The sequence below is a fragment of the Molossus molossus genome, unplaced genomic scaffold (assembly GCF_014108415.1).
Source record: "Molossus molossus isolate mMolMol1 unplaced genomic scaffold, mMolMol1.p scaffold_m16_p_12, whole genome shotgun sequence".
NCBI lineage: Eukaryota > Metazoa > Chordata > Mammalia > Chiroptera > Molossidae > Molossus > Molossus molossus.
The window spans coordinates 50,150,163-50,162,481 of record NW_023425347.1 but is presented as its reverse complement, the minus strand read 5'-3'; the positions used below and the strand labels follow the sequence as shown (position 1 = coordinate 50,162,481).

Genomic DNA, 12,319 nt, shown 5'->3' with positions numbered 1-12,319 from the left:
CTCTCCTCTTAAAAACAATCCCAGCTTTCAACAATAGTAAATATTTCTGTTACTTTCTCTCTCTAAAAAAAAAACAAAATAAAAAAGAATAAATAGGTTGGAAGCCAGGGCCTGGAGGAAACACTCCTGTTTCTAGTGAAGAATATGTAATCCAGGAGATATTTGGGTTGCTCATGATACGAAACTGATGGAAAACTTCTGAAAATAAAATAATTTTAATTTTCAATAAAAAAAAAATTCATATAATATAAATGAATATGGTATATATCTGAATGAATTGTATTTCCTGAGAATCAAAATATACTCGGCTGATGGGATGGTCATGGAACGGTTACAACTCAGCTTGTATAAATTATAAGCCTTGGAAACCAATCCTCCTTTTAGGAATTATAAAATAGAGCATATATGAAATAAGAACTTCCTCTCTTTCATTCCTTAAAAGAACAGAGAATGGAATGGTCAAGTAGCATGTTTTGAAGATATCTTTCCATTGGACTTAAAAACGAATTGCTGATCTCTTTCTGAAAACAGTGACTTTGTTCTAGACTCGTTAGAGTCTTCATTGCTATGTACAGTCTCAGTTTTCCCTCTGTCACTTGGAGAACAGAGTCATCCTGCACCATTCCCTTTTACTTTCTTCAGTTTTATTCAAGGAGAATGTAGTAAAAAAAAAATGCATCCAGGGAAGACATATACAAGAGTTTACCTGATAACCATAGATACAAATTCATAATAAAATTAAAACCTTTTCAATTCGAGTAATTCAGGGGAATATGAATTTTTGCATGAGATTAGTATCTATATAAATGATACCAATACAATGGAATATTATGAAAAACGTTCCCTAATCCTCTGTTTCATGCTTCATATGTAATCACCACTTATTAGTTGTCTTAGAATACTGAGCTTCAGCTTCTTAACAAATGTGCATGTGAGTTTTAGGTTGATTTTCAAATTTTGTACATTGGTTCTATCAACCTGCGTGATGAAACATCACAGGTATACATCACCCCTTATCAGCATTTTATTGCAACTCAAAAAACTGTGAACTTAGCCACAGTATTAAAGTCTTCATTTTAAAAATGATGTAATCTCATTCATTGAACAATTCTGTATATTTATTTAGTCACCCATTTTAGAGATTTTGAGACATATGCAAGCATAAAACCAGCAATAAACAAGATGCTGTGAAGGTTTGGCATGGTTGATAGTCTAAGCTTTTCATAAAGGTAAATCATAGAAATTTTAATTATTCCATATGCTTTTAGTACTAAATACTCCGCAGTCTCTCTGTGTCACTTATCTTCCAGTATCCTGTATATTTCAAGAGCAGCTTTTGGGGTTAAAGTATAAAAATAAGTAGACAATACATGTGCCCAACATTGCAAAGCACAAAATTTTCCCATTTTCTCTCTCTGACTTGATCCCAGTACTAAAGAACTATTAAATAATTGTTGTGGGAAAGATTGAAAACCAACCACTAATTTGAGGTCAAAACCAACAAAAATATTAAAAGTATTAAATAGATTAAAACCCTAATTTTCCCCACCTGGCTCAGTTGGTTGGAGCATTGTCCCATACACCAAAACGTTCAGGGTGCATGCTCGAACGTTTGTGGGTTCCACCACAGGTTGGGGTGTCTGCTGGAGAAAACAGATCAATATCTCTCTGTCTCTTTTTCGCTCTCTCTTCAGCATGCTCACAGGGATTTATGGTTAACTTTTACATGAGCTTCTGCAACTTTTTTTTTCTGTAACATAGTCCTGAGATCTTTCATATAATAAGAAAGCATTAAATAGAAATATATGTGTATTTTAAAAATCATAGTAATTTAAATCTGACATGATTAAACACTTATGTTTACTTGAAATATCTTGGACAGAGCAATAGATAAATTTGGAAATAACACTTTTTTCTCCAACTTAAAATATTTTAAGGTATCCACCATATCTATATTATTTGAAAAGTAAACTGTTCTTATTGAGCAGTTTGTCATCACTTCCTTCTATGACTCAGCATAGTTGTATAATTTCATTGTTGAGAAAATCAGGGCTCCTTTGTAAAGTCTATGATGGTTGATTTACTTATATTTCCATATTCTACTCATTCATTTCTTTCCATGTGGTTTCCTGGGCCTTTCTTTTTTTCAATATTGTGAAATATAGGAATTATCATAATTTATGCATACATTTTTCCTGTTCACATATATGCATAGATAAACTAAATATATGAGAGTGAATTTAAGGTCAATGAACTTAAACTAGGAAACAGACACACTCTTGTACAGGAGCTGTAGATGTCTACTTCCCAATCACATCTAGGGCCTTTGCATAATGTCTCTGAAATCCAACCTCATCTATCATCCAGAGGCTAAAATTATTTGTGACTTTTATCTCTTGTCAAGTTTTTCTTGGACTGACAAATGGCTGCCTAGAAAATAGAACTCACATGCCATTTACATACTTTCTTTCTTTTCTACCTCCAAAACTTGCCATTTGTCCGCTCCTACCAGGTCTCCCTGGACAGGAATTTATTGTTTAGTTAAGCATAAGTTTCAGACCTGGCCAGTGTGGTTCAGTGGATTGAGCATCATCCCATGGACTGAGAGGTCCTGGTTCAACTCCTGGTCAGGGCACATTCCCGGGTTGTGGGCTCGATCCCCAGGAGGGGCCGTGTAGGAGGCAGCTGATCGATGTTCTCTCTCACGTCATTGTTGCTCTCTCTCTCTCTCTCCCTTCCTATCTCTCTAAAATATCAATAAAAACATATATATATTTTTTAAAGAATAAGTTTCAGATTCTTTTGTCTTTATGTATTTCTGTGGTTGGATAAGAAGAGATTTTTCTTTGACAATAATCTCCATTACCTTTTGGACTTATCAGTCTCTTAAATTATTAATACAAATAAAGCACTTTATTTATTTATTTATTTATTTATTTATTTATTTATTTATTTATTTATTTTGTGGTATGTGCCCTTAGCGGGAACTGAATCCGGGACTCTCTGGCCTGCAGGCTGACGCTCAACCGCTGAGCCAAACTGGCCAGGGCATAAAGAAAGCACTTGATTGTACAGCACTATGACACTACATATTTGAAGGTAAATTCATATTTCTGTAATTAAATGAGTAGAGATCATTCGCTTTATCAGCTTAATGAACTGCAATGGCATAAAGCATTTCAACTGCATGGCAGTTGATGGCACTGGGTTTGGCAGACATTTATTTGTTCATTCACTGAACAAATATTGAACACTTTCTATATTCCCAGTGCTGTACTAGCTGTTGGAAAAAAGAACCCAATCATGCTCACACCACTCGAATCCGCATTGCAGGTGTGTCTATCTGATTACAATCTAGGACGAGAGGACCATCGAAGAGGCAAAGCCTGGTGATTACAAGCCCATCTAAGTGCACTCTTGTTCTCTAAAGTAGGTAGTTTTGTCTTATCCCCCATGAGGTGACCTGTGGGATAATCCAATTTATGTCCTGGAGACATTTGTGATGGGATTTTAGTATAGGTTACTGATTACCATTTTTTCCAAAACCTAGACTCACAGAACGACCATGAGTTATGTAAACACTCAGAGCAGATCTTATCTTCTCACTCAGTTTGACATGGTTGTTTCAACTGATGATTCCTGATTGACCTAGGTTGGGGTACATGGTAATCCCATAGATATATGTTACCTGTTAAAGTTAATTCTTCCCCAAATGCCTATTAAACTCACAGAAAAAAATGTAGTTACTGTGGAAAAGTATAAATAAATTGACAGTTTTTTTAAAAACCATGAAAGCAATAAAGGAACCTGAAAACTAAAATTTTCATGAGAAAATGTTAATTAGTTTACAAAATGAATGCTCCCAAGGATACAAAGAACGTTTTGTGTAGGCCTAACTTAAAAGACTATTGTGTTTATTGTGAAAACTTCTTTTAAAAGTGCAATTCTCACCTGGCCAGTGTGGCTCAATGGTTGAGCATTGACCCATGCCACAAGAGGTTGCCGGTTCAATTCCCATTCAGGGCACATACCCAGGTTATGGGCCAAATCCCCAGTGGGGGACATGCAAGAGGTGGCCAATCGATGTTATCTTTCATTAATGTTTCTCTCTCCCTCCCTCTCTCTTCCTCTCTCTCTAAAATCAATAAAGAAAAAAAAATATTTTTAAAGTGCAATTCTCAGAACTTAGTGATATACTTGTGCCTAAAAGATACAAAGCTTAGCTCTTAAGGTTAGTATACATGTAGACTATAAGAAAAACATTTAATAAGAAATATTTAGATAGCGCTACTCTGAGAAGGCAGAGAAAGTGCTATGACGTGGTCAATATTGTTATTTTTTATCCAATAAATGGGTCAAACTATGAAATGTGTTTATTGAACCCTCAAAATTGTATTGGTCTTAGAATCAGAGCTAGTATTTATATATTCAAAAGACTGGAGACTACTTTCGGTGAAAAAAATCAGAGAAAATAATTAACAAGAGTACCTACATTTAGTGCTCAAATCAGTCCTTAAAAGTCACTTTACTGATTCTCAAGATCAGTTCCATAAATTTTCTTGAGGCTCATAAGCATTAACAATGTATGCAAAAGGAAGAACGTTTAGCAATTTGAATATGCACAAGTCCTCCCGTACTTCAAATAAATAAAATTGGTTCTTATTCAAATAATAAGTAAAACTAATTACCAATCCAACCAAAACTTAGACTTTGTAACATTAGCAGCTAATTTACATATTGAACAATACTTAAATAACATCAGTATCAATAAATATTGTGGAAACATTTTTTAATCTTAATTCAACTTTTTAAAAAAAATGTAGGGGGCAAAAAAGTGACACAGAGCGAGTGAAAGAGAACACAGAGGACCAAGGACTTTGAACAAAACCAAAAGGTTGCCTTCGATGATCTATGCATTAACCCCCCCACCCCCACCCTGTGCTCAGAATACTGGAATATTATCTTTCCCCACCCCACCCCATCACAGACTAAGGTCACTTATAAATAATCACATATTCAGCTATAAATGCCAGAGACCCAACATCACTAGACTGTTATTAATATATTTTTCTTTGTTTGTGTTTCAATACTTTTGGCACACAGGGGATTATCTATGCTGAGACCATTCGGCCTGATATCAAAAATTCTACTTTAATGCATAAACAGTGGCATGCCAGAGATGCCTAAATTCACAGTAACGTTTAAGGCTATTTGTTGCCGAAAGCTGTGAACATGCATGCTGATTAAGTGTTCTCATTCATGCTCCTGTCTGTATTCTTTCACTGGATAATGAGATAGGCTGCCCTTTCTGTCCGTCACTAGAGCAGCTGGAGACCGCATTTGCTACCTGGCAAAACTTCCGAAGGAGGATCTTTCTTAGCAGCAGATACACCCAGGGATCCAAGATCTGGTTCAGTGAAGCCAGGCGGACAGCTATTAAGAAGAAGTTGCATTCCTTCTGTTTCTCTGGGTGCGTCTTGCAGTGTTCTACCGATGTCTGATTGAAGATCATTTTCAACATCATTATCTAAGAAAGAGGGACAGATCATAGTTCCGAAGATTAGTAAAGGCATATGCATCTCCTCTGCCCAGTGCTTTGCACGTGGTCAGCTTACAATAAATTGGTGGCTGCAGTGAAATGAATTCAAGCAACATTACTACTCACAGGACACAGCCCTGAATTATACAGGACATTCCGACAGATGCTCCCACATATTTTGGCTATCTGACATGATGCAGTTTTTTTTTTAAGTGTATGTTCTCAGGCTCTTGATCTTTGGGATTAAGAAGTTTCAAAATAACACATTTCTCAAAGTTAGCCAAAGTCATCTGTCTTGTTGCAAAAAACACCAGCAACACCCAAATGAGAGCTAACATTTCAACATAAGCAAAACATATTTAATCTTAAACTTCAATAGTTGTAACTGAAAAAAGGTTACTGAAAAAAAAAAAAAGAAGCAAGAAAGGGGATAATAATAATAGCAACAACAACAACATTCTCTTAATCCTAACAATTTGCCAGGCACTGTGTCAAGGAACACATAATACAATAAACAGATGATATATTATAGAATTATACACCTGAAATCTATATAATTTCATTAACCAATGTTGCCACAATAAATTCAATAAAAAAGAAAAGAAAAAATAGAAGATAGATGTTGTTGCCATCTCTTTTTACAATTGCAGAAACCAAGGCTTAATGATATAAAATGGCTGAGCCAGACTTACACCCAGGCTCACTAACTTCATCCAGCTCATGGTAGTTTACTTTTCTTTGTCTCCCCTCCTCACCATGTACACATACTAGAATGTAGACTCCATGAGGGCAGGATTTGGGACTATTCTTCCCCCACAAGTATATATACAATACCTAGGCCAAGATTGAGCAGATAGTGCTCAATAAATATTTGTGAATAAATGTATTATATGACACGTATGTGACTATATTATGTGATATATATACTGTAATATATCCATTTGTACTTGAATGGATAAATACTTGTCATTTGCACAGAAGAGAAAAGTAGAAGGTTCACATGCATTGGAAAAAATACTCGAGCCCATTAATCATCAGAAAAATGCAAATTGGGACAAAATAACAAACCATTTTACACCCAGGAATTTGACAAAATGGAAGAAATGTGACTTTTCCAAATGTCACCGAGAATGTGGGCCAGTGAGGACTCTTTTACACACTACTAGCGAGAATGTAAACTGTAACCACCACTTTGGGAAACATCTGGGCACTACTTCATCTGCTGCCTCCCAGCTAGCCTACTCCTGGGAATACACTGTCCCAATTCCTGTGCATACGACTGTTCTTCACAGCGTTGTTCATAATAGCAAAAAAAAAAAAACACACAAAAAAAAACAAAGCAAAAATAAAAAAAACAAGAACAACTCAAACCTGGGTTCACATTCACAAGCAAAGAAAGGTGCTGACATTATCATTGGTTTCTAAATTCTTCTTTCTTGGTGCCCCGCTACTAAGCACTTGACATGTGGCTGGCGCAAATTGAGATGTTCGAATATGTAATGATTACATAAGGAAATGATAATATTTTTCATATATTGTGTTAAGTAAAATATATTATTGAAATTAACATCACTTGTTTCTTTTTACTTTTTCTAAAATGTTGCTATTAGAAAATTAAAATTATATATGGGGATTGTATTTGTGGCTCACAGTACATTTCTATTGAAACCACTATATCTGTGGAGTCCCACATCTACTGGGATGTTCTTTCTTCGGGTCACATATCCCAAATTGAAGTCAACAGCCCTGAGCACCTGAAACTCCCGAACTGCAAACCCTCGATGCCAACCTTGGCACTTTCATTCTTACACAGTCGCCCTGGCCCCACGTGTCCGTCATCTCTGAATCCTTTTGCTTCAGCCTCTGTACTGCATTTTGCTGATTCCAGTCTCATCCGAGTCCAGTTCTTGCACTGCTCTGGATTATAGTAATAACAGACACCACATGGTGCATATAGATGTCAGCACATCACTGAGGCAGCAGCCTAAATCCAGCTCTGATCAAAACCTCACTAGCTATAAAAACTCCAACTTGGTCTTATTGGACAGAGGTGAGTCACAGGTAATTCTTAAATCGATCACTGGCCAAGGAGATTGGAAAAAGTCAGGTTTGGCTTATAGGACAAATTCATTCTCTGAGGCTTACGCCATGGTCCTTGACCAAATTACCATCTAATACCTGAATGAGTAGGCAACCAGTCAGTACACAGCATATATTCTGAGTGCATAAATTCTTTCAAATGATTTTTTCCCAAGGGATTTATTCAATAAAAAGCAAAAAACAGCTGCACAAATAATTGAATGTTCAGTGAAGTATTCTCTCTATCAGACTCTAAACACCCGAATCTAACATCGAGAGTAGAGCTTGACAAAATAAAATATTTTATTCCGTATGGGTCTGAATGCTCCCTTGATCAGCTTGTTAGGAGGCTGATCAGCAGGAAAGATGGTGAAGAGTATCTGTGCACAAGCTAAAAAACAGCCTCTGTGCTATCCAAGCATCCTGTTCTTTTTTTTTTTGCATTTATCTTCAGATAGAGTGGGAGGGAGAAAGGAAGGAAGAGAGAGAGACGCATCGAGTGGTTGCCACCCACATGACCCCAACCGGGCTGGGCACAAACTGCAACGAAGGTACGTGCCCTTAGGGGGGACGCTCTGGTCCACGCGCTGACACTCTAAGCGCTGAGTCAAACTGACCAGAGCAGCATCCTGTTCTTTGTACACAGAGTAGAATACTATATTTAGTTCACATAATAGTACGTATAAGAATTAAGTGAAGCCCTGGCCGGTTTGGCTCAGTACTTAGAGCATCGGCCAGCAGTCCAGAGAGGCCCGGTTGGGTTCTCACTAAGGGCATGTACCTCGGTTGCAGTTTGTCCCGACCCTGGTTGGGTTGCTTGGGTGGCAGCCACTCGATGTGTCCCTTTCACATCGATGTTTCTCTCTCTCTCTCTGTTCCTCTCTCTCCCTCCCACTCTTTCTGAACAAAAAATGTCCTCAGGTGAGGATAAAAAAAAAAATTAAGTGAAGAGAGCAGTTTATAAAACAATATTATGTATATAAAATTAGGTTGTTATTATAATTATATTATATAAAATATATAGACTGTGAAAGGCAAAGGAATTATCACTATCAAACACTAATTTACTAGCAATCATTAAATTATTTTTTAAATTTTATGTACATAAACACATTTCAAACATTTTAGGAAAGCCTTATATTTAAAGGAAGTTGATTATTATTCCCTTTATTAATACCTACGAATTTATTAAACTCACTTATTATACATCAGATGCATTTAAAATTAATATATCTACATTAGTTCCGTTCAAAGTCCTGTGAACTGAACACTGTCTCCCACTGTGGTCCCCCCAAAGGTATCCAGGTCCCGGCCCCTGGACCCCGTGAACATGTTGTCACAGGTGGGAAAAGGACGCAGCAGTGATGAACGTTAGGGCCTCGCCCTGGGGAGACTGTCCTGGATCGTTGGGGTGGGCTCTCTGTGTCACATGGGTGCTTCATACCTGAGCACGTTTTCGGGCTGTGGTCGGAGGGAGACGGGAGTACCCGAGAAGGGTCGGAGAAACAGAACGTCGGTTCTGGGGAAGGGAGGAAGCCACGAGCTAAGGAATGCAGATGGATGGCCTCTAGACACCGAAAAAGGCAGTGATGCCGGTCTCGGGGTCTCCGGCTCCCAGATAAAATGCCGCTCTGAGGACACTTCGATATTCGCCCGGTGAGACCCATGTCAGGCTTCTAACCAACAAAACTGGGAGAAATGGGTGTTGTTTTAAGCCAGAAAGTTGGTAGCTATGGGGGAAAACGAAAACATCCACTTAGTGTGGGGTGGAGTGAGCTTGAAAATGAAGTTTCTATCCCCTCTCATAGATAAAAGATCCTAGCAAGCGTGTTCATTTTGTTCACTTTCTTAGGAAACGTTGGCATAAATAAACAAGTAAACTTCATCCGAACACCTGTCCAAATTATCTCAATTTCTAAATTTGCAACATGTGAAAATGAATTCTTCTTATTCTAGTGACATCAGTTAGATTTCAGTGTATTTGACTAAAAGGTATAAAACTATTTTCAATTCAGTTGTCTTTATGTAAAATTATATGTGGCTAGTAATTCTTTTTTCTTCTTTTTTAAAGATTTTATCTAGCCCTTTCAGCCCCTCATCTTGTCAAACAATTAAATATATTTGACCACTTAACCATCTTCCAAAGAGTGTTCTGAGCCTGGTCTAGAATGATCTAAACACTCATTTAAATTACATTTCCATTTTCCTTTATATAATAAAGTATTGAATTTCTCCAAATTTTTACAATCAGGAAAATTTACAAAATTACTTATTAAAATGGGATTTAAGTCATTTTACACAGTTCTCCTTGTGTATTTTAAAATTAATTATGAAACTGATAATACTAAATTATTTTATTAGGCTAATATATGTTTCATATGCCCTACATGGGTTGTGTACTGTAATCTCCAATAATTTACTATTGACAATGCAGTGATTATGACATTATAAAACTAGGCTCTGTAAGCAATAGCTGGTACATAGGGAGAGACACTCCAGTTTTCCCAGAAATAATGAGATGTGCAGCAGGAAGATAATTTGAATTAGAGGCTAGGAACATGATACTGCTATTTCCAAACGGCAGCATGGATGGAAGTAGGACCCCGAATTCCTCGTCTAATTTTCAACATAATTGCGAGTTAGTATCCATCTGTTTGAGGTCCTTATGTCTATGGAGCTAAACAGTCATTATGATTTTTGCAAATATTTTTTAGATGGTCAGACTCTGGGAGAAAAACTTTGGCGTGCATATGAGATTTCTGGTAGAATTAATTATTTAGTAGATTTAGTTAATTCTACTCCTCGTAAAGAGAAGACAAACAAAACACAGCATGCTTGGACAGCACAGAGGTTTTTTCTCTTTTTTAGCCAACACTTGTATACTCTGCATCATTGCTCCTTTCAGTCCGCTTCATATAATGAGCTAGCTGTCAAAGGAACTTTGAGACCAGCTCTGGCTGATCAGAAGGGCTGTTCTTCCACCAGCATCTTCCCCGGGGTCCACGTGGCTCTCCCAGACCTCTCGCTCTCCCTGGCTATCAGCAGGAATAGAGAGCTCTTGTACCTGTGATAAGCAGGAACACAACTCTATCAGTGACTGCTAAATTCTCTCTCCCTGGCTAGTGTCAAGGGCAATTACCTTGCTCTATCCTAAATGAGAAATAACGATTTATCCCTTCCCCAGTGATAATGATCTTTTTAAATGTGCAAAGCACAAAGCAGGGAGCCTGTTCTTAGTTTTCTGCATTTGGATTTTATGTTACTGCAGCAGGATTTGTAACTGCACATTCAAAAATCTTTAGCATTTCATTTCTTGGTTCAAAAATACCTTGGGTGATAGGCCATAAACATCCACTGCAGGTGATAAATGCGTGGACCCAGAAAAATTAATCTATAGGAGAGGAAATAAAATTGGTTACTTGCCCTTAGGCTTCATTATGTGGTGCTTATGCCTTCCCAGCTTATTTCCAATGTAAGCATGTAAGACAACTTTCCTCCGCAGCCAATTTTGATTCAGGTTTTTTGTTTTTCATAATGCCCTGTTGTTAGACCTGGGAAAATAACCTGTTTTACTGGATATTCCCTCTATAGTTTGTTATAATACACTGAAACCAGTCTGGGCCCTTTAAACTACTTAATTACATAATTTGAAGGATTGTCCTGGGAGTCAGTTTCGTTGTAGATTCAAATAATAATTGTAGTCTTTCCAGTCTGGTTACAACCGTCTTCCGGTTGCCAAATCATGTCCGCAATCTGGACTACTGTTTCCGAGGCTGCACCCGGACTGTCTAATCTGAGAATTTGGGAAATGAAGAGCTCATAAACATTGTTGAAAAATCACTCGAAGTTGTATGATCTCATCTTTATCAATCTGTAATTTGATAAAATTTTTCAGAACAACCGTGAACTGAGAAGAAGAAATAAATTCTACTAATTTCTGCCACTGTTCACGGCTTTAAGCAAACCATTTACGCTGTGTTGTTAAGCTCACTAGTAAACAGCTGTGGGCCTCTTACATATACTTCTATGGTTCTGTTTTTTTTTTCTGATGAATTCTGTGGCAAAGATGGAAATGGAATAAGGATTTAATTTGAAAAGGAAAAGAAACTGAAAGGTAAAAGGTGTGGAACAAAAGATAACATTCCTCTTCAGGAAAACCCCAAGGGTGTGTTTTGGTAAAGAGAGGAAAACGGTAAAGTTAGAAAGTGGACAGTGGATGAGGACAAGATACTGGATGCAAACAGCTTTCGGGGGAGATTGTCTTTGAAGTCACAGACTGGCAAAAACACTCACCGCGAGTTCAAGACCTGCCACAAATCCGACTGGGCTCTGCTTCTAGTTTGGGGATCAGTTACCTAAACTTGGATCTTAATTTCTCCCTTCTCTAAAACATGATTACTAATGCTTACTGACTATCTTCTCCATCCAGTAGTGCTGTTGCAAAGTAAAAATGAGATAGGAATAATTAACGCCTTCCATTTACATAGCACACCTCTTCCCAAGCCCCAGGCTATCACGCTATTATCGCCTGTGCTTTTAGCACAGAAGGCTGTGACGCTCAGAGACTGAGCGCTTGGGGAGTAGTGCAAGGAAATGAATGTCTTCCCTATGTCCACCTTCCTTAAATCTCTACTTAATAGAGCCGCTTCAAGAAAAAAACTCTGCCATCACGTTATTTGGTACACAAGAATTACTTTCTCC

At 37.5% G+C, this 12,319-nt stretch overlaps 1 protein-coding gene across 11 annotated transcripts in view; it reads right to left on the bottom strand.

The window, feature by feature from the left end:
* PTGER3 (prostaglandin E receptor 3) overlaps positions 1–12,319 on the bottom strand; it is an 84,336-nt gene that overhangs the window by 46,591 nt on the left and 25,426 nt on the right. For 9 of the 11 annotated variants that reach the window (XR_004958870.1, XM_036255510.1, XM_036255515.1 and 6 more), the window contains exon 2: positions 5,348–5,527. Coding sequence is in view for 10 of the 11 variants with exons in the window: in XM_036255510.1 (XP_036111403.1) it covers positions 5,348–5,527 (180 nt within the window). In the remaining variant the exon portion in view is untranslated. Of the gene's footprint in view, positions 1–1,549; positions 1,644–5,347; positions 5,528–12,319 lie in introns of all 11 variants that reach the window. The other 2 variants (XM_036255513.1, XM_036255514.1) reach the window with 2 other exon arrangements.